The sequence below is a fragment of the Papio anubis genome, chromosome 18, assembly GCF_008728515.1.
Source record: "Papio anubis isolate 15944 chromosome 18, Panubis1.0, whole genome shotgun sequence".
Classification (NCBI taxonomy): Eukaryota; Metazoa; Chordata; class Mammalia; order Primates; family Cercopithecidae; genus Papio; species Papio anubis.
Genome location: NC_044993.1, coordinates 20,711,359 through 20,733,549, shown reverse-complemented (window position 1 = coordinate 20,733,549; position 22,191 = coordinate 20,711,359). Strand labels below are relative to the sequence as shown.

Here is a 22,191-nt window from a genome sequence, read left to right as displayed (position 1 = left end):
CCTGCTAGCTGGGGGAAATGGCAAGTGTCTTATCAAAGCAGGGCATGGCAGAGCGAGAAGGTGAGTAGAAGAGAGGATCACATCTGTTTGTTTGTTTGTTTACAGTGGTGGAATCTTGGCACACTGCAACCTCCACCTTCCAGCAACCTCCACCTTCTAGGTTCAAGCGATTCTCCCACATTAGCCTCTTAAGTAGCTAGGATTACAGGCATGCGCCACCACGCCTGGTTAATTTTTGTATGTTTAGTAGAGACAGTGTTTCACCATGTTGGCCAGGCTGGTCTTGAATTCCTAGACTCAAGACTCAAGTGATCCTCCTGCCTCAGCCTCCCAAAGTGCTGGTGGTGTCGGATTTTTCTTCTTAGTCACTTTGCAAGCCAGGGACCTCTGGCTGGGAATGCCCCATCCTGGCCTCACTTGGCTATGCTGGCGTGCCCCAGCTCACCTGTGTTAGCTTGTACCACATTCAGCGGTTCCCAAGCTCTTGTACCGCACCCAAGGAAAATGAGGATACACTGGATATTGAAGGGTGAGGAGTCTTCAGTGTGATGGAGTCTTGCTTCAATTGTGATGGAGTCTTGCTCCGTCACCTGGACTGGAGTGCAGTTGTGTGATCTTGACTCACTGCAGCCTCCACCTCCCAGGTTTCAGGAGTGAGAGGATCAGATCTTAAGAAGGACCTATTGAGGGGGAATTTTCCTTTTTCCTTTTTTTTTTTTTCTAATGCGATGGAGTCTCACTTTGCTCCCCAGGCTGTAGTACAGTGGTGTAATCTCGGCTCACTGCAACCTCCACCTCCTGCATTCAAGCGATTCCCCTGTCTTAGCCTCCTGAGTAGCTGGGATTACAGGTGTGAGCCACCATGCCCGGCTAATTTTTGTATTTTTGGTGGAGATGGGATTTCGCCATGTTGGCCAGCTGGTCTCGAACTCCTGATCTCAAGTGATCCGCGTGCCTCAGCCTCCCAAAGTGCTGGGATTACAGGCATGAGCCACTGTGCCCAGGCCTGAGAGGGAATTTTTTTCAATGTTTGGCAGTTGTGTCATATCAATAAGCAGAGAAGCCCACTCACAGATGTATGTATACACTTGAATTTATGGTATTTCCTGATTCTTGAGCTTCATATATTTTGCTTTATTTGGTTATAAGGGCTACTCTTTTCATTAAATTTCAACCTAGAATTTTCAGAAAAGTTACATATATATCAGTTATTTCCTTCCCTTTTACTGTTCTCTGAGGGATCACCAGGGATATCCCATTCCTCGGTTTTTGTATCTTCTTTTAGTAACTTAGAAACAACAACATTAAGTACCTACTTAAAACCCAAGTGCTCTAATATATGTGAACCATTAGGCATCTCATCCTGTTTTAGATGGACTTAGCAAATCTCTTGTTCTTTAGTGTTATTAACTTGTAACACTTAAGAGAAGGCTTTTATGGGTCTATTTGGTTATATTGTCTGACGGTTTCAGACTACTGTAACTTTTCTGGGTCAGATACTGAAATGATTCCCACATTTTTTTTCTCTGTTTTCTTGGTCTCTTCACATAACCCAAACCAAACTGAACTGTAAACTGTGTACTAAAACAAGTTACTGGTCCATGATCTGAACCAAACCCAATTTTTTTTTTTTGAGATGAATTCTTGCTCTGTTACCCAGACTGGAGTACAATGGTGTGATATCAGCTCACTGCAACCTCCGCCTCCCGGGTTAAAGCAATTCTCCTGCTATAGCCTCACAAGTAGCTGGGATTACAGGTGACTGCCACCACACCCAACTAATATTTGTAATTTTTTTTTCTTTCTTTCTTTTTTTTTTTTTTTGAAACGGAGTCTTCCTCTGTCGCCCAGGCTGGAGTGCAGTGGCACAATCTCTACTCACTGCAACCTCCAGCCCCCGGGTTCAAGCAATACTCCTGCCTCAGCCTCCTGAGTAGCTGGGATTATAGGCACCTGCTACCACGCCTGGATAATTTCTGTATTTTTGGTAGAGACGGGGTTTTACCATCTTGGCTAGGATGGTCTTGAACTTCTGACCTCAGGTGATCCATCTGATTCAGGCCTCCCAAAGTGTTGGAATTATAGGCATGAGCCACCGCACCCGGCCCTCCAAATATTATTATTTTTAAATAATGGCTTTACTGAGATACACTTCACACACTATACAAGTTACCCATTTAAAGTGTACAATTCAGGCCAGGTGCAGAGGCTCACGCCTATAATTTCAGCACTTTGGGAGGCCAAGGCAGGCAGATCACCTGAGGTCAGGAGTTCAAGACCAGCCTGGCCAACATGGTGAAACCCCCTCTCTACCAAAAATACAAAATTAATTAGCCAGGCGTGGTGGCACATCCCTGTAATCTCAGCTACTTAGGAGGCTGTGGCAGGAGAATCGCTTGAACATGGGAGGTAGAGGTTGCAGTGAGCTAAAATTGCACCACTACACTGTAGTCTGGATGACAGAGCAAGACTTTGTCTCAAAAGAAAATAAAAATGAAGTGTACAACTCAATGGTTTTTAGTACATTCAGAGTTGTTGGTACAATCACACACACTTTTTTTTTTTAGAGATGGGGTCTTGCTATGTTGTCCAGGTTGGTCTCGAACTCCTGGGCTGAAGTGATCCACCTGCCTCAGCCTTCTGAGTAGCTGGAACTATTGGCACACACCACCATGTCCAGTTAAAAAAAAAAAAAAAAATTAACATAGCCATGCATTTCAGAAAAGTTATCTGCAGATCTCCAAGTGGACCAGCTGAGACTTGATGGGATCTATATGTTTTGTAAAACTAATGAACCTGAACAATACCTGAATATCATGACCTCTGAACTCAAACATTGAGACTGTATTTATTTTTGAATCCCTCGACTGTTCTCTTTCTCTCTCCTAAGGAAATTGTAGCATGCTAGCAGCATATGATTTACTATCCAAAGTGTTAGAGAAATTTCTTGGTTTTGGTTGATTAGGAAGATTAAGCTAAAGCAGATTTTGTAACATTCAAAAAACATCATCTGTCAGGAGACCCACCCGACCTATTGAAAGATAACGAAACTGCCAGGTACACTTGGAAATGGGAATGAATGAGAGCCCAGCTACACCATCTGTTTAACTGCATTCACTTGAACAAATGACTTTGAGTTCAGTTTCTTGATCTAGAAAATGGGATTAAAATACCTGCAATGCAAGATTGTTACAAGATTGTTACAAGACATATATGTTTGACATAACGATTTATTCAGCAATTTGTATTGAGTGCCTACTACATGCCAAGCAGTATTCTGGACACTTAAGACACATCACTCTTCAAACTAGACAGTGATTCCCATCTTCATGGAGCTTCTGTTCTAGAGAGAGTAGACAGGTAATAAATGCTATATATAATCAGTAAGTAAAGTATCTAGTATATTAGACCATGACAAGTGCTATGGAAAAAAAAAAAAAGTAGGAGAAGGGAAACTGATGAGGAGTGTAGTCTTAGGTGGTGGGGCGGCTGCAGTGCTCAACAGGGTATCAGGTGAGTCTCACTGAGAAGGTGCCATTCTAGTAAAGACATTTTATTTTTCTATATTAAGATTTTTCTTAAGGATCATCTTGGTCATTTGAAGGGGGCTGATGATGACAGTGATAAGGATGAGCATTAAGGAAATAAGAACAACAGGCCGGGTGTGGTGGCTCACACCTATAATCCCAGGACTTTGGGAGGCCAAAGTGAGTGGATCACCTAAGGTCAAGAGTTCAAGACCAACCTGGCCAGCATGGTGAAACCCCATCTCTACTAACAATACAAAAATTAGCCGAGAGTGTTGGCAAGCACCTGTAATCTCAGCTACTCAGGAGGCTGAGGCAGGAGAATCACTTGAACCTGGGAGGCAGAGATTGCAGTGAGCCAAGATCACGTCACTGTACCCCAGCCTGGGTGACAGAGCAAGACTCCATCTCAAAAAAAAAAAAGGAAATAAGAAGAGCAGAGTGACCAGTGTCCTTCAGATGTCCCCAGCCGTATGTTTTCAAAACAACTGCCGTGTTAGGGGCTGAGGATACAAAACCCTGTCAGATACCACCTTGCCTTCTGGGCGTGGGGAATATGGCAGACACAGACATCAGTGATTACAATTATAGGCCACTGGGATCGATGCTATGGGAGCACCTTTGAGGAGTCCCTTGGTCAGGTTCGGGTATTGGCAAAGATGTCCTGGAGGAAGAAATCCTTGGAGCTGAATCCAGAGAACAAGTAGAAATTAGGTAAAAAAAAAAAAGTCAGGGATGAGCATTTCAGCAGAGGGAGCAGCTGTGCAAAGGGCGTGAGATGGCCTGACATGTTTAGGAAGGTTCCAAATGCTGGAGTGAAGGGGCGGGGGGTTAGTTTAACTGCGTTCACTTGAACAAATGCAGAAGCTGAGGCAAGACAGCGCAGGTAGGGGCCACATCATGAAAGGCCTTGTTACTTTATGGCTTCCTGGCTCACAGCAAGAATCAAGCCTTGTTTCCAAAGGCTAAACAGTAAGCATTGCTTGTTTAGCCTTTGGAAATGAAGTGCAAATAGGTAGTAGGTTGTTTGCCTACCATGGGTGCTGACACAAAGAAAAGCACTGTTTTCCTTTATGTTTCAACCTTAAAACAGGTGAGGGCGGGGCGCTGTGGTTCACGCCTGTAATCTCAGCACTTTAGGAGGCCGAGGTGGGCAGATCACGAGGTCAAGAGATCGAGACCATCCTGGCCAACATGGTGAAACCCCATCTCTACTAAACAAAAGTACAAAAATTAGCTGGGCCTGGTGGTGCACACCTGTAGTCCCAGCTACTCAGGAAGCTGAGGCAGGAAAATTGCCTGAACCTGGGAGGTGGAGGTTGCAGTGAACTAAGATCATACTTCTGCACTCCAGCCTGGCAACAGAGCAAGACTCGATCTCAAAAAATAAAATAAAATAAATTAAAAAAAAAAAAAAAACTTGAGATGAGGAGCTGCTGCTTTGGGGCGCCTTCCTGGCAAACCTCTTGTCCAGTGATCCTGCCCTACTTCTAGAGAGCTAGACTGTTTCTACAGAATCAGTCCCAGGATTGTTTGTGGTCATTAGTAAATTGTGAGCACAACAAGGGCAGAACCCATCTTGATTCACCTTGTTATACCCCCTAGTACCTATCACAGTGTTTGGTACATAGTGGATGCTAAGTGTTGGCTGATTAATACAATATTGAATGTTTCAAGAGCGGAGAAAGCTGGTTGGGAAGGCTAGTTCCTATGTGTTTCAATAATAGTCATAGCAAGGCCAGGCACGGTGGCTCAGACCTATAATCTCAACACTTTGGGAGGCCGAGGTAGGCAGATCACTTGTCAGGAGTTCAAGACCAGCCTGGGCAACATGGTTAAATCCCATCTCTACCAAAAAGTACCAAAATTAGCCAGGTGTGGTGGCACATGCCTATAGTCCCAGCTACTTGGGAGGCTGAGGTAGGAGAACTGCTTGAAGCCGGGAGGCAGAGGCTACAGTGAGCTGTGATGGTACCCTTGCACTCCAGCCTGGGCAACAGAGTGAGACCCTGTCTCGAAAAAAATCGTCATAACAGCATAGCAAGCACTCTATACTCCTGAGTACCTTACAGATGTCAACTGATCCAATTTTCTTTTTTCTTTTTTCTTTTTTTTTTTTTTTTTTGAGATGGAGCCTCTCTCTGTCGCCCAGGCTGGAGTGCAGTGGCACAATTTTGGCTCACTGCAAGCTCCGCCTCCCGAGTTCATGCCATTTTCCTGCCTCAGCCTACCCAGTAGCTGGGACTACAGGTGCCTGCCACCATGCCTGGTTAATTTGTTGTATTTTTAGTAGAGATGGGGTTTCACTGTGTTAGCCAGGATGGTCTCGATCTCCTGGCCTCGTGATCCGCCCACCTCAACCTCCCAAAGTGCTAGGATTACAGGCATGAGCCGCTGCACCTGGCCTACTGATCCACTTTTCATAGAGGGAACTGAGGCACAGATAAATAAGTTGCCAAGGTTGTGCAACTAGAAAGTGGCAAGGCTGGGATTTGAATGCAGGCAGTTGGTTCCAGAAGTCAGCTCTTAACCACTCTTCTATATTGTCTCTCAATAAATGTTTTCAGGCTGGGCACAGTGGCTCACATCTGTACTCCTAGCACTTTGGGAAGCCAAGGTGGGCGGATCACTTGAGCCCAGGAGTTCAAGACCAACCTGGGCAACACAGCGAGACCCTGTGTCTACAAAAATTCAAAAAAAAAAATTGGGGCAAGGTGATGCATGCCTGTAGTCCCAGCTACTTCGGAGACTGAGGCAGGAGGATCACCTGACCCTGGGGAGGGGAGGTCAAGGCTGTGGTGAGCCATGATCGCAACACTGCACTCCAGCCTGTGTAATAGAGTGAGACCCTGTTTCAAAAAAATAAATAAAAAATAAATGTTTTCAGTTCATTTATAAGGTTGCTTTTGTGCCTTGGAAGCTGAATAGAATTGCCATATGAGAAAAGCTACACACAGGAAGGGTGATACAGCTCTGGTTTTTAATAGCGCTTGCTTTTGGCAGTGAGACTTCAGAAGGCAATATTTTCCCTCTGATTTGAAAAAAAAAACAGGTGTTTTCATCCCATATAATTTATCTCTCTTCCTTTTAGATGTTCCTTCTTATGCAGCATCCCATGTTCGCCTTGTCTTCGCTGCCAAACCAGCTACCTTGGGTAGACTACAAGTTTGAACATGTTGGATACCTGCCAGTCTTAGTATTTCAGCCTTTGCGTCCTCCTATAGTCAGACAACTCTAGTTCATTCACATGCAAAGAGTGGGGTATTTGGCCTGGCTCTTAAGTAGTTCTTCATTCTTTTATTCATTCAACAAATATGTAATGAGCACTTACCCTGTGCCAGTTGGGACTAGAGCCAAGCCATATGCTCTGTGCTAGGGACCCAGCTGTGAAGACAACAGAGTCCCTGTCCTCCTGGACCTGACTTCTGGAGAGGAGAGGTAGGCAGTAAACAAGTAAACATGGATATACAGATTTCTACTGTGTCAGGTGATGATAAGCACCAAAGAGATAAATTTAGCAAGATAAGGAGCCCAAAGGGAGTTTGCTATTGTCTCGAATGGACAGGAAAAGCTTTCCTGACAAGTGACTTTTGTTTTCTGAGACAGTCAGTCTTGCTCTGTCGCCCAGGCTGGAGTGCAGTGGCACGATCCACCTCCCGGGTTCAAGCAATTCTCTTGCCTCAGCCTCCCAAGTAGCTGGGACTACAGGCATGTGCCACCACACCCAGCTAATTTTTTCTGTGTTGTTTTAGTAGAGATGGGGTTTCACTATGTTGTCCAGGCTGGTCTCAAACTCCTAAGCTCATGCAACCTGCCTGCCTCAGCCTGCCAAAGTGCTGGGATTACAGGAATGAGCCACTGTGCCTGACTGACAAGTGACCTTTGAGCAAAGATATAAGGAAGCAAGGGGTTGATCTAGAAACCTAGGGAGGGAGCATTCCAGGTGGAGGGAGATGTGAGTGCAGAGGCCCTGCGACAGGTACAGGCTTCATGTGCTGGAGAACAGTAAGGCCAGTGTGGCTTCACAGAAGAACAGGAGTTGGCACCAGAAAGGCAGTGGCCAGTCCCAGCAGAGCCTTGTGTGGACTTTTGCTTTCCCTGTGAGTGAGATGGGAAGCCAAGGTGGAAGAATGAAATGATCTAACTTCATTCGTTCGTTCATTCATTCATTTATGGAGACAGAGCCTCACTCCGTCACCCAGGCTGCAGTACAGTGGCACAGTCTCAACTCATTGCAACTCTGCCTCCTGGGTTCAAGCAATTCTCTTGCCTCAACCTCTCAAGTAGCTGGGACTACAGGCATGCACCACAATGCCCAGCTAATTTTTTTATATTTTTAGTAGAGACAGGGTTTCACCATGTTGCTCAGGCTAGTCTCAAACTTCTGAGTTCAGGCAATCCACCCGCCTTAGCCTCCCAAAGTGCTAGGATTACAGGCATGAGCCACCGTGTCCAGCCAATCTAACTTCTTTTAAAAAGTTACTGTTGGCCGGGCACAGTGGCTCACACCTGTAATCCCAGCCCTTTGGGAGGCTGAGGTGGGTGGATCACGAAGTCAGGAGTTCAAGAACAGCCTAGCCAAGATGGTGAAACCCCATCTCTACTAAAAACACAAAAAATTAGTCAGGCGTGGTGGCAGGCGCCTGTAATCTGGGGAGGCTGAGGCAGATAATTGCTTGAACCTGGAGGCTGAGGTTGCAGTGAGCCGAGATCGCACCATTGCACTCCAGCCTGGGCGACAGAACAAGACTCCATCTCAAAAAAAAAAAAAGTTACTGTTGCCAGGTGTGGTGGCTCATGCCTGTAATCTCACCGCTTTGGGAGGCCAAGGCAGGCAGATCACCTGAGGTTAGGAGTTCGAGACCAGCCTGGTCAACAAGGTGAAACCCTATCTCTACTAACAATACAACACCTAGCCCATGTGGTGGCAGGTACCTATAATCCCAGCTACTCAGGAGGCTGAGGCAGGAGAATCACTTGAACCCAGGAGGCGGAGGTTGCAGTGAGCTGAGATCACACCATTATACTCCAGCCTGGGCAATAGAGAGAGACTTTGTCTCAAAAATAAGTAAATAAAATAAAAAGTTACTGTGGCTTCTTCTAGGACAGTTCTTTCAGTGTCCTGTGAAAGCCCTTGAAGTCTCAGAATTGCTTAGTTCCAGGGTGTGCTAGTGGAGAAGGTACTTGAGCTTTGGGAAACTTGTCTTTGCAAACAGAAGGAATTCTCCTTCGTGAGCATCTGTTATCTGGCAAGTATGCTAGAAGACACAAATAAAGGACCCAATCTCTTCCCTTAAGGAAGTTTCAGTAGCGTGTGTGAAATGCAGAGGAGTAAATCCACAGTGGATAGGAGTGACACGATAGAGCCAGCACCAAGCACTGGGGAACCCAGAGCTGGGACCCTGGGTTAACTTGTCAGGGCATCAAGAAGGTTATGTTGATCAAGTGTTAGCCAGGCAGAGGAAGAGGAGAAGCATAATCTATTTTGAGATCAAATTGAACAGCTTCCTTTCTGAGAAATCACCAAACTGGAGGATGATGCCAATGTGGCGGGAGGTCCTAGAGGCCCTGGGGACCCTAAATGGAAAACTGCCATGGCTTCCTCAGAGGCTTTGGTAGCAGCATGCAGGACTGGGCTCGTGGTCATGGTCAAGGCTGGAGCTGAGACTATGGAACTCATAGAGGCACGACTGAGGACAAGGAGTGGATACCCATCACCAAGCTGGGACCTCTGGTCAAGCACATGAAGATCAAGTCCCTGGAGACCTATCTCTTCTCCCTGCCCATTGAGGAGTGTGATATCATTGGCTTTTTTCAGGGGGGCATCTCTCATGGGTGAGGTTTTGAAGATTATGCTTGTGTAGAAACAGACCCACACTGGCCAGCGCACCAGATTCAAGGCATTTGCTACTGTTAGGAACTATCATGGCCACATCGGTCTAGGTGTCAAGTGCTTCAAGGAGGTTACTACTGCCATCTAAGGGACCATCATCCTGGCCAAGCTTTCCATTGTCCCTATGTGGAGATGCTATTGGAGGAACAAGACCGGCAAGTCCTACATCGCCCCCTGTATGGTGAACAGGCTGCTTTAGCTCTAAGCTAGTACACTTTATCCCTGCCCCCAGGAACAATGGCATCATCTCGACTCCTGTGTCCAAGATGCTGCTGCTGATGGCCGGTATTGACGACTGCTACACCTCAGCCAGGGGCTGCACTGCCACCCTGGACAACTTCACCAAGGCTACCTTTGATGCCATCTCTAGGACCTATAGCTGCCTGACCCCCAACCTCTGGAAAGACACTATTCACCAAGCCTCCCTGTCAGGAATGCACTGACCATCTCATCAAGACCCACACCAGAGTCTCCTTGCAGAGGACCCAGGCTCCAGCTGTGGTTACAACATAAGCTTTCTTTTTTTTTTTTTTTTTTTTTTTTTTTTGAGACAGAGTCTCACTGTGTTGCCAGGTTGGAGTGCAGTGGGGATCTCGGCTCACTGCAACCTCTGCCTCCCGGGTTCAAGCGATTCTCTTTCCTCAGCTTCCCGAGTAGCTGGGATTACAGGTGTGCGCCACCAGGCCTGGCTAATTTTTGTATATTTAGTAGAGATGGGGTTTCACCACATTGGCCAGGCTTGTCTCGAACTCCTGAACTCAGGTGATCCGCCTGCCTCGGCCTCCCAAAGTCCTGGGATTACAGGCATGAGCCACTGCACCCTGCCACAACATAAGCTGGCATACAAGAAGAATAAAGTGAATTAAACCTGTTAAAAATAATAAGCAGAAGAAAATGAAATTGAACAAACCAGCCACTGTAGTCCCTTCTAACACAACGTGGTCTGAGGGCATCAGAGCCCTTCCTCTCTGGCTATGGCTCTTCGGCATCTGAAGAAAGTTGTCATAACTATTGGGTGATCCAGATTTGGGCACTGTCTGCTCTGATGGTGCCAGCTGGTCGGGAAGGAATACAAAGTATAGGCTCAACCCTTCCACAGTCACTATACTGGGAATTCAGGTTTTTCCTCTCTGTTGATGTCAAGAATTAATCTGTAGAGAACATTCTTTTTTTTTTCTTTTTTTTTTTTTTTCCAATTTCTCCTTGTTCTTGTCAAAGGCCGTGTCGCTTAAAACCAAATCTTGATAGGTTCTTCATCTTTATCACTCTCTGTGAGAAGTAAATATGATTTAAGTGAACCACAGTGAGAGGCCTGTCCTCACTACAGCAAATAAGATGTGTCCCAGGCCGGGCGCGGTGGCTCACGCCTGTAATCCCAACACTTTGGGAGGCCCAGATGGGCGGATCACGAGGTCAGGAGATCAAGGCCATCCTGGCTAACACGGTGAAACCCCGTCTCTACTAAAAAATAATAATAAAAAAAAAACTAGCCGGGCGAGGTGGTGGGCGCCTGTAGTCCCAGCTACTCGGGAGGCTGAGGCAGGAGAATGGCATAAACCCGGGAGGCGGAGCTTGCAGTGAGCTGAGATCCAGCCACTGCACTCCAGCCTGGGCGACAGAGCCAGACTCCGTCTAAAAAAAAAAAAAAAAAATGTGTCCGAGGTGACAAGTCCAGTCTCCTTTTAACATGGTGCCCAGAATTCCACGTACCTGAGGTTTGGGGGCTGATACAAAGCCACTGCCTCTTATCCCACGGAATGACCTGAATTTATTATCAGTTTTGCACAATCACTGCAGTTTGAGGATACATAGACCCCTGAGATGAGGCCTGAGATAGATGTTCTGGGAAACCCCAAGAAAGCTAAAGTGTCTGCCATGGTTTCTTTCATGGAGGGTTGAGTAAGCCAAGCTTATGAGAATGGTTGGTCACACTGTCTTTGCTGTTAAGGTTTCTTGGTTTACAGATGGTAAAGTTGCAGACAAGTTAGCAAACCAACTGAGTTTTAACAAAGGAAGCTTTAGCAAAATGGATGAAGATGCAGTTGGAAAATTAAAGTCATGCTTCCTTGATACGTACCTCAATTCTGGCAACTTCTCGCCTGGAATTTTCCAAAGTCAGTTTTTGGTAATCTTGCCATTTGTACTATCTTTATTTATATAGTTCTGGTTATGCTTGGTGTGTGCCAGCTGTTTTGGGAGTGTTTTTCCTTATTTCTCTTGGCTCCTGTTAAGTGTTAAATTGCTGAAACTGACCTTTAATGCTTCCAAAGCAATCAGCATGTTTTTCTCTGGATGGTTTTTAGAAATGGATGCAATTTACTGATTTCATCAGTGAAGAGAAAGCCTTCCATAGTATGCTTTACTCAAAGCAGGTGACAAAAGGATGAATTTCTGGCTGGGCACAGTGACTCACGCCTGTAATCCCAGCACTTTGGGAAGCCAAGGTGGGCAATCATTTGAGGTCAGGAGTTTGAGAGCCTGGCCAACATGGCAAAACCCTATCTCTACTGAAAATACAAAAATTAGCCAGGTGTGGTGGCAAGCGCATGTAGCTACTCAGGAGACTGAGACAAGAATCGCTTGAACCCGGGAAGCAAAGGTTGCGGTAAGCTGCGAGCATGCCACTGCACTCCAGCCTGGGCAACAGAGCAAGACTCTGCCTCAAAAAAAAAAAAAAAAAAGAATGGATTTCTGCCCTCTGAGAGAACTTAGAGAATAGAAATAATATATCAATTCATAAATTAGTAAAGACCTTACATCATCTATCTATCTCACCAAGGTTTTTAGAGGTAGAACTCAGTGTTCATTATGTTGTTGGAGTTAGAGGTGAGAGACTAGCCTTGAAGTGACTTTTCCAACCTGGATACATAGAAGAAAGTGGCCTACATCCTCCCCACTTCTAGTGTTTGACAAAAGGTCTGTCTCTCTGGTCTGCTGGAGAGCAGCATTATAAGCTGGTTATGGGTGCCTGACCTGAACAGAAGGCTGTTCTAATCTTTAGATGATATCCGTAAGACCATATTGAAATTCTGATGCTCAAAAAACATTTTATGTGACAGACCATTATACATTTCACATGATTTGGTCCTGGTGACAGAGGGGTTGAGGAAGTTTCCCAAATGCTCTTCAGTTCTTGGGCCTCTTCCTGATTGTCCTGGATGGCTCACTACAGATGGGTTTGGTGGAGTCTGGTGCATAAGTCACTAATAGCCCATAGCAAGCAGGAGGCTATTTCAGCTGATCTCAGCAAGGCTTGTCATAACCAGCTCCTCTCTCAGTCATACCTTCAAGGTGGCACAGGGATTCAAGAATTGGCCTTGACTGGGGTGCAGTGGTTCATGCCTGGAATCCCAGCACTTTGGGAAGCCGAGGCAGGCGGATCACTTGAGTTGGGGAGTTTGAGACCAGCCTGGGCAACATGGCAAAACTCCATCTCTACAGAATCTACACAAATTAGCCATGTGTAGTGGTGGGCGCCTGCAGTCCCAGCTACTCAGGAGGCTGAGGTGGGAGGAGCGCCAGAGCCTGGGAGGTGAAGGCTGCAGTGAGCTGAGATCATGCCACTGCATTCCAGCCTGGGTGACACAGCGAGACCTTGTCTCCAAAAAAATAAAAAGAAGAAGAAGGCTGGGCATGGTGGTGCATGCCTGTAGTCCCAGCTACTAGGGAGGCTGAGGTGGGAGGATTGCTTGAACCCTGGAAGCAGAGGTTGCTGTGAGCTGAGATCACTCTACTGCACTCCAGCCTGGGCAACAGAGCGAGATTCCATCTCAACAAAAAGAATTGCCCTTGAAGGAAAAGCCTTTTTCCAGGCAGGATGCTTCTGCCTGGACATCTCGACTGTGGGATTAATGCCCAAATGCCCAACTGTGAGAGCCGGCCTTACACTGAGACCTGAGGCGGAAGCATGACCCGCTCAGCAGAGAGAGGCAGAACAGAGGTGACAAAGGCAGACACCAACATGGTTCTAGGCAGGGAGCCTTGGTCTGCCAAACATGGAAGCAGGGACCCAAAGCTAAATGTAGAGGGGAGCAAGCAGAACGCCTAAGACCCTCTGCTCAGTCCATGGCCTTGGGCTGGCTTCCATAATTTAGCCATCAGACCAGATTTCACTTCCCTGTGTCAAGAGGGACTCAGACCTAGCTCTAACTTGTTTCTCTGGTTTCAGCTCTTACCTTGTAAATACTAAGCCTGAAAGTGGAGGTAGCTATTACATTGTTGCCTGTTTGGAGGTTGCCCAAGGAATTCCTCTTAGGACTGAATTGCTTCTACTGTTAATGCCAGAGGCATGGAAGCCACTGCTGGCCTTAGGGTTGGGCATCCCAAGTCAAAGGCAGAACAGCTTGCTGGGTCTTACTGAAAGCAGTCCCCAAAGGGTTGAACTCCTCTGGGATTTTCCTTCACTTGCAAGCTGCATGTTTGTCTAATAGATGCACAACTTGATTAAATGCCAGTGCATCACAGACGCAATTATACTTAAGAACGAGCTAGTTCTTCTAATCTCTCTGCCGTCACTGATTAATTAGATACTTTGAACTATGCCCAACTGTTTGAAAGCTGTGAAAAATACAACCTGTATAGTTAAAATTTCTGCACAAGCCTGTTTCCTCACTTGTTCTCATATTCACCATTCTTTAAACATAATATGTATTTGTACGTGTTTCTAAACACAGTCTGGCTATTTTCCTATCATAATTAGATATCCTTCCACTACTGGCCAAGAAATATACTCACACAGTAAGTCCAATGACAAAAGTATATGAGAGGCCAGGCGCGGTGGCTCACATCTGTAATCCCAGCACTTTGGGAAGCTGAGACAGGCAGATCACTTGAGGTCAGGAGTTCGAGACCAGCCTGGCCAACATGGTGAAACCCTGCCTCTGCCAAAAAATACAAAAAATTAACCAGGCATGGTAGCACGTGCCTGTAGTCCTAGCCACTCAGGAGACTGAGGCACCAGAATCACTTGAACCCAGGAGGTGGAGGTTGCAATGAGCCAAGATTGCACCACTGCACTCCAGCCTGGATGACAGAGCGAGATCCTGTCTCAAATAAATAAATGAATAAATAAAAGTATATGAGAGACCAGTTGAATAAGTTAGACATACCTTCAGATTGTTGCTGCCATTGGTTGCACTTTCAAAAAAATTTTTTTTCTCTTTTTAAATCTTACATGAATGCCTCAGAAAGGTTTGTTGTCATTATTATTAATTGTATCGCTTCATTGAGATTTTCAAACATTTTTCTGCCTACCAGGAGCCAGGGAGGGGTACAGTGGCTATTACATTCAACTGTTTGATTTTATGACATAATTAACTATGTATCCATTTTGCAAGTAATTTCCAGTCTTTCTTTCCTGTGATAGTATGGTCTTTTAAAGTAATTGAGCACTGGCCGGGCACAGTAACTCATGCCTGTAATCCCAGCACTTTGGGAGGCCAAGGCGGGCAGATCACCTGAAGTCAGGAGTTCGAGACCAACCTGGCCAATATAGCAAAACTCTCTCTCTACTAAAAATACAAAAATTTAGGTGGGCCAGGCACAGTGGCTCACGCCTGTAATCCTAGCACTTTGGGAGGCTGAGGCAGGCAGATCACGAGGTCAGGAGATGGAGACCATCCTGGCTAACACACTAAAACCCCATCTCTACTAAAAATACAAAAAATTAGCCAGGCATGGTGGTGGGTGCCTGTAGTCCCAGCTACTCGGGAGACTGAGGCAAGAGAATGGCATGAACCTGGGAGGCGGAGCTTGCAGTGAGCCAAGATCGTGCCACTGCACTCCAGCCTGGGTGACACAGTGAGACTCTTGTCTCAAAAAAAAATAGTTAGGCATGGTTATGTGCACCTGTAGTCCCAGCTACTCAGGAGAATCACCTGAACCTAGGAGGCAGAGGTTGCAGTGAGCTGAGATTGCACCACTGCACTCCAGCCTGGGCGACAGAGCAAGACTCCGTCTCAAAAAAAAAAAAGTAACTGAGCACAGGCTTGACACGGTGGCTCACACCTGTAATCCTAGCACCTTGGGAGGGCAAGGCAAGAGGATTGCATAAGCCCAGGAGTTCAAGACCAGCTGGGCAACATGGTAAAACCTCATCTCTACAAAAAATAATCAAATTAGCTAGGCATGGTGGTGCACACCTGTAGTCTTAGCTACTTGGGAGGCTGAGGTGGGAGGGTCACTTGCACCCCTGCACTCCAGCCTGGGTGACAGAGTGAGACCCTGTCTCAAAACAAAACAGAAAAAATACATAAAGTAATTGAGCACAGAAAGCCCTATTCCATATTCAGGAAGTCTCTGAAAGTGACCCCTGCTGACTCACATCGGGTATACACTACATTTGTAGGACTGGAATGTCTGGACATGCTGAAGAAGATCAGTTAGAATATATCTGTATTTCTGTATCCCTAGGCTGAAACTTTCATCAGTGGTACATTCACATTCATGCCAGACTGTGAACTCTGAAGTCTCCTTAGCTAAATCCCCATGATCCTCCTCTAGAAGCAGCTATGGTTTGGACCGTCTTTTTTCCTTTGATTTGATGTTCTTTTTTTTTTTTTTTTTTTTTTTTGGAGACTGAGTCTCTGTGTCGCCTCTTTAGGCTGGAGTGCAGGCTTGATCTCAGCTCATTGCAAGCTCCCCGGTTTTACGCCTATTCTCCTGCCTCAGCCTCCCAGCTGGGACTACAGGCTTCACCACCACCAAGCATGGTATTTTTAGTAGAGAACGGGTTTCCACCGTGTTAGCCAGGGATAAGTCTCGGAACTCTGGACTGGTGGATCCTGGCCTGCCCCGCCTCCCAAAGTGCTGGGATTACAGGCTTGAGCCACCGCTACCGGGCTGATTTGATGTTCTTAAAGGGGGACAAGGAACAGTTCTTCCCCACTTTTGTGGAAATACTAGCATTTGACCTTACCTTTTAAAAAACACATATAATATACAGTACACATATTCCTTCCCACTCTATAATCTCGTTCTTAAATTCCAAACCAGATTTTGTCCTCTACCAGAAAAGCCAGACTGCATCAAGATCTCTCCCATTAGATCTCACCCTCTTTGTTGAGGATTAAGCAACTGTCCAGCCCTTTCTAAGCCAGATTGCTCTTGATGAATGTATAGTAAGTGGAACACAGTTGAAAGGTTATAGGTAATTGTGCAACTCTGATTCTTATCAACTTCATCTTCCTTCATCCTCCTAGGTAACAGCTTGCCTGATTGCTGTGGCCAAAACAGACAGTGAAGTTCAAGTACGCAGAGCTGCCATACATGTGGTTGTGCTGCTGCTTCGGGGACTCAGCCAGAAAGCTACTGAGGTCAGTCAGTCTCTCGCCCTTTGCAATTTCTCCACCTCTTTTATTTGTCTATTTCTCAATTTTCCTTTTACCAGGGAAGGCCTCAAACCTCTTCCGTCGATGGATTCATCCAAATGAGTCCGTCAACAGGGATTTTGTAGCAGGAAAAAATCCTTGTTTGTATCTTCAGTGTATGTCTGTATTACCTCAGTAACATTGACCAAACTATATACTAACTGCTGGAGAAAAACCAGAGCACAAGGTTATAGATTGAGGGCCTGAATCCTGGCATTGTCCTCATTGTTCCAAGGTGAGCTAGCTAGAACACATTCACCCTGCCTCTGCAGCGTGAACTTCAGTGACTTGCCTTCCTGACTCATTTAATTGTTCATTCTGAATTACTAAAGGGCCTCATTGAAGATGTTTCCTTTCTAGCTGAGTTCAATCCATGACATGTTAGTTGCTGCATAAATTAAATTTTCTTCCTCCTTCGAGAGGGTTTGGCTGGATTTCTCCCCAGTGTATGGCCAATACAGGAAGAAAGTATATATTTACATATATACTTTTACATGTCAGTATAATATGGAAACACATTCCCAGTTGACTTCCTATGGAAAATTTGCATTAATAATTCACCACCCAGTATCCACAATGCTCATCTGTGGCTAACACATCGGTATTTAACCAAGTGTCAGTGAAGCCATTATAAAAGTGATTCTTTTAGGCCGGGCTTCGTGACTCATGCCTATAATCCCAGCACTTTGGGAGGCCGAGGCAGGCGGATCACCTGAAGTCAGGAGTTCGAGACCAGCTGACCAACATGGAGAAACCCCGTCTCTACTAAAAATACAAAATTAGCCGGGTGTGGTGGTGCATGCCTGTAATCCCAGCTACTCAGGAGGCTGAAACAGGAGAATTGCTTGAACCTGGGAGGCGGAGGTTGCAGTGAGCCGAGATGGCGCCATTGTACTCCAGCCTGGACAACAAGAGTGAAACTCTGTCTCAAAAAAAAAAAAAAAAAAAAGTGATTGTTTTGTCACACACATGGGCTTTATTCATCCTAGAATGTTACCATATGGAGTTTCTGATGCCATTTTTGTACAGGCATGGACTCGGTAAGTTATCCCCTTCCTTTCCTACATAGCCACCTTTTCTCTTTACATAGCGACTTGCTGTTGTTGCAGCTCACTAGCGAGGCCGTTGGATTTCCCAGTGCTTTGGGAATAGTGCTTTACCCTCAGCTGCATTTCTCCCCCTTCTCCTCCACCTTGTGTAGGTGAAGGTTTGGATTGAATGAACTTATCTGCTATGAGCCTGTTCAACTACAAATTAGAAAAACTTCAACTACGATGTCCTAAACAAGTAAGGATTTTTCTCACATCACAAGAAATGTAAGTAGGTGGTGTCTGTTTAGCAGCTCAGTATCAACAGGATCAACATTTCTATAATCCTTGTGGCCTTTGCCTCATGGCTACAAGATAGCTGCTGCAGCTCTGGCCATTGTGAATGATTTAAATGAGTAAGAAAGAAGATAAGAGAAGGACAGCCGTAAGTGCTTTTGTTTCTTATTTTGGGGAACTAGGACAGTTTCCCAGAACCCCCCAGGAGAATTTCTATTTCGTTGGCCAAAACTGTGTCACACAATTGTTTCTAGCTGCAGAGGAGCCTGACAATGTATTTAGTTGGCACATTGCTACTCTGAATGAAATTGAATTTTGGCAGGAAATGGGTATTGGGGTGGCAACTAATAGTGATACAAAGGAATATGGGTTGGCTGACTCATAAAAACTTATGTAGCTGGGCACAGTGGCTCACACCTGTAATCTCAGTACTTTGGCAGGCTGAGGCGGATGGATCACCTGAGGTCAGGAGTTCGAGATCAGCCTGGCCAACATGGTGAAACCCCGTCTCTACTCAAAGTACAAAAATTAGCCGGGCGTGGTGGCGGGCGCCTGTAATCCCAGCTACTCAGGAGGCTGAAGCAGGAGAATCACTTGAACCTGGGAGGCAGAGGTTGCAGTGAGCCCAGATCGCACCACTGCACTCCAGCCTGGGTGACAGAGTGAGTCTCCTTCTCAAAAAACAAACAAAAACAAACAAAAAACTTCTGTAGGGAAAGACTTGCTCATTAACTTGGAGCACTCACCTGGAAGGATGGTGGATCCAGGGTTTTACCTAGGACCTCGATGGGGATGGGGGACATATAGATTATAGCTCAGTAATGCATATAATTAAATAAATTGCTATAGGGACAATAACACACACTGCTCTTATTTTTTTTTTTTTTTTTTTTTTGAGACGGAGTCTCACTGTGTCTCCCAGGCTGGAGTGCAGTGGCGCGATCTCGGCTCACTGCAAGCTCCGCCCCCCGGGTTCACGCCATTCTCCCGCCTCAGCCTCCCAAGTAGCTGGGACTACAGGCGCCCGCTACCGCGCCCGGCTAGTTTTTTGTATTTTTAGTAGAGACGGGGTTTCACCATGTTAGCCAGGATAGTCTCGATCTCCTGACCTTGTGATCCACCCGCCTCGGCCTCCCAAAGTGCTGGGATTACAGGCTTGAGCCACCGCGCCCGGCCACACTGCTCTTATTGAGAATCCACTGTATAAGAGGGAGTTAAGAAGAATCAGTGTTTTTCATCCACTGTTAAGATCTACACACTTTGGGAGGCCGAGACGGGCGGATCATGAGGTCAGGAGATCGAGACCATCCTGGCTAACACGGTGAAACCCCGTCTCTACTAAAAAATACAAAAAACTAGCCGGGCGAAGTGGCGGGCGCCTGTGGTCCCAGCTACTCGGGAGGCTGAGGCAGGAGAATGGCGTGAACCCGGGAGGCGGAGCTTGCAGTGAGCTGAGATCCGGCCACCGCACTCCAGCCTGGGCGACAAAGCCAGACTCAGTCTCAAAAAAAAAAAAAAAAAAAAAAAAAAATCTACAAAATTCTTGGCGAAGATGTTAAGTAAGTTGTTAACAGTAGGGGAATGGATGAGGGGTATACAGGGACTTTGTACTATCTTTGCAACTTTTGTGTAAATCTAAAATTATTTCAAAGCAAAAATGTATTTGAAAATACAAGTTGGTTGGGTGCAGTGGCTCACCGCCTGTAATCCCAGCACTTTGGGAGGCTGAGGTGGGTGGATCATTTGAGCCCAAGAGTTCAAGACAAGCCTGGCCTACCTGGCAAAACTCTGCCTCTACTAAAAATACAAAAAAGTAGCCAGGCATGGTGGCATGTGCCTGTAATCCCAGCTAGTCAGGAGGCTGAGGCAGGAGAATCACTTGAACCTGGGAGGCGGAGGTTGCAGTGAGCCAAGATCACGCCACTGCACTTCAGTCTGGGCATCAGAGAGAGACTCTGTAAGTGCACACACCCTTACTGAGTGAGAGAGTAAAAGTGAGAGCAAGCGAGAGAGCAAGCGAGAGACAGAGCGAGTGTGTGTGTGTGTGTGTGTGTGTGTGTAGCAGAGGAAAATGTCTGGTTAGCAAAGTCAGAGAAGAAATAGAAACTCTATCCAGATTTCTCACATCTGTGTGTAGCCAATGAAACCAACACCACTTGTCTCACCAGTACTAAAATAATCTGTGGCCATGGAAGATTTTTGTCACTTTCAAAACCCATGTGAATGAAAAACCTCCGCCTGTTCTCCAAACCGTCTCTAGTCTGCACTCACTGAAACGTGTAAGTTGTGCTTAGTGAATAAAGAAAAGGAAATGGGAAGGGATGAACAGATGATTCCTCTTCCTAGTACATCCTTGAGACCAGGTGTGTTAAATCTTGTAATCGTAGGTGTGATTATAATCAGGGGCACTTTAATGAGAAGCAGAGATAACCACAAAGCTTTCAATCTGGAATTTCTCTTTATGGCTCTGTTTTGCCCCCAGGAACAGCTGAAGTGAAAATGCCACACTGTTGATGAAGTTCTATGTTTTTCCCCCTTCTAATCACTGTCTCTCAAGCTATAGAGTGCCAAAAGATAATACCAGGTTTCAGTGAATTCTCTGTTGCTTGAGGATGCGTCAGCCAAGGGCCTCTGTGGTTGTGGCAGCTGGAAAAGGAGGTAGGGGTTCAGGAGATAGAATGGGATCAGAAAGGGGAAACTACAATGCCCCTAACTCATGAGGCAGTTTTTACCTCTTTCCCATTTGAACGTAGCCAGAGTTTTGTACAGTCAACACAATATCCACATTGAAGGGAAATACTGCATTCACTTTCTTTTTTTGAGAGAGTCTCACTCTGGTGCCCAGGCTGGAGTGCAGTAGTATGATCTTGGCTCACTGCAACCTCCACCTCCTGGGTTCAAGCAATTCTCGTGCTTCAGCCTCCTGAGTAGCTGGGATTACAGATTCGCACCGTCACGCTCTGCTAATTTTTGTATTTTTAGTAGGGACGGGGTTTCACAATGTTGGCCAAGTTGTTCTTGAACTCCTGACCTCAACGGAGCCACTGTGCCTGGCCCTGCATTCACTTTGTTATTGAAAAACTTATTTTCGCCGGGTGCAGTGACTCACGCCTGTAATCCCAGCACTTTGGTGAGCTACCTGAAATCCCTGGAGAGGGCTTAGAAGCAGGCCAGTTCTGATGGGGAGTTCATGCTTAGAGGAGAGGTGATGCACACGATGAGTTCCATTTGCTTGTTTTAACCTAGGAACAAGTATACTTGGCAAGGCATGCGATATAGTAGGGGCACTGGCAGAGAGATCACAGCTTTTCTGGCCTGAGGAACCAGGAGACCAAGTCTGGGGAAACCACAGCTGCAGGAGGAAGAGAGGCAATTTGGAAGGGAAAGATCCAAAGAGAAGATTTCCCAATTCTCTTTGCCTGCTTTTCACGCTAACCCCTGAACCAAGCAAGGTAGTTGCCTGCTTCAAAAACAAAAACAAAGCAGGGTGTGTTGGCACATGCCCATAGTCTCAGCTACTTAAGAGGCTGAGGCACGAGATTGCTTGAGCTCAGGAGTTCAAGACCGGCCTGGCCAACATAGTGAAACCCCATCTCTACTAAAAATACAAAAATTAGCCAGGCATGGTGGTGGGCGCCTGTAGTCGCAGCTCCTGGGGAGGCTAAGGCTGGAGAATCACTTGAACCTGGGAGGCAGAGGTTGTAGTGAGCCAAGATCGCACCATTGCACTCCAGCCTGGGTGACAAGAGCAAGACTCCGTCTCAAAGAAAAAAAAAAAAGATGAGTGATTTGGTGTGACCAAAGGCTCTGAGGACCCTAATCTTACGTTTCCCCTAGGAGCAGTGGTTCAATATCTGCTAATGCAGCACTCACAGCAACTTTATAAACCATAACTACCACAAATAACGAGAATTGAATATATATACAATTGGAAAAAAAAGGTGATCTTAAAAAAATGAGTGATTGGGGAGTTGATTTATTAAGGTAACTACTGCTGCAGCCCTCTACATAGTTTATTGAAAGTTGACTTCTTAGAAGAACTATGAAATATTTGAGAACTTTGCACATGGATTTATAGT

The 22,191-nt window shown here is 46.0% G+C and overlaps 1 protein-coding gene across 2 annotated transcripts in view; it reads left to right on the top strand.

Annotated features, from left to right (window-relative positions):
• The window catches only part of TANGO6 (transport and golgi organization 6 homolog), a 261,322-nt gene that overhangs the window by 203,065 nt on the left and 36,066 nt on the right, over positions 1 to 22,191 (top strand). For both annotated transcript variants that reach the window (XM_009196757.4, XM_009196756.4), the window contains exon 17: positions 16,620 to 16,733. In XM_009196757.4, the coding sequence (XP_009195021.1) occupies positions 16,620 to 16,733 (114 nt within the window). The remainder of the gene's footprint in view (positions 1 to 16,619; positions 16,734 to 22,191) is intronic.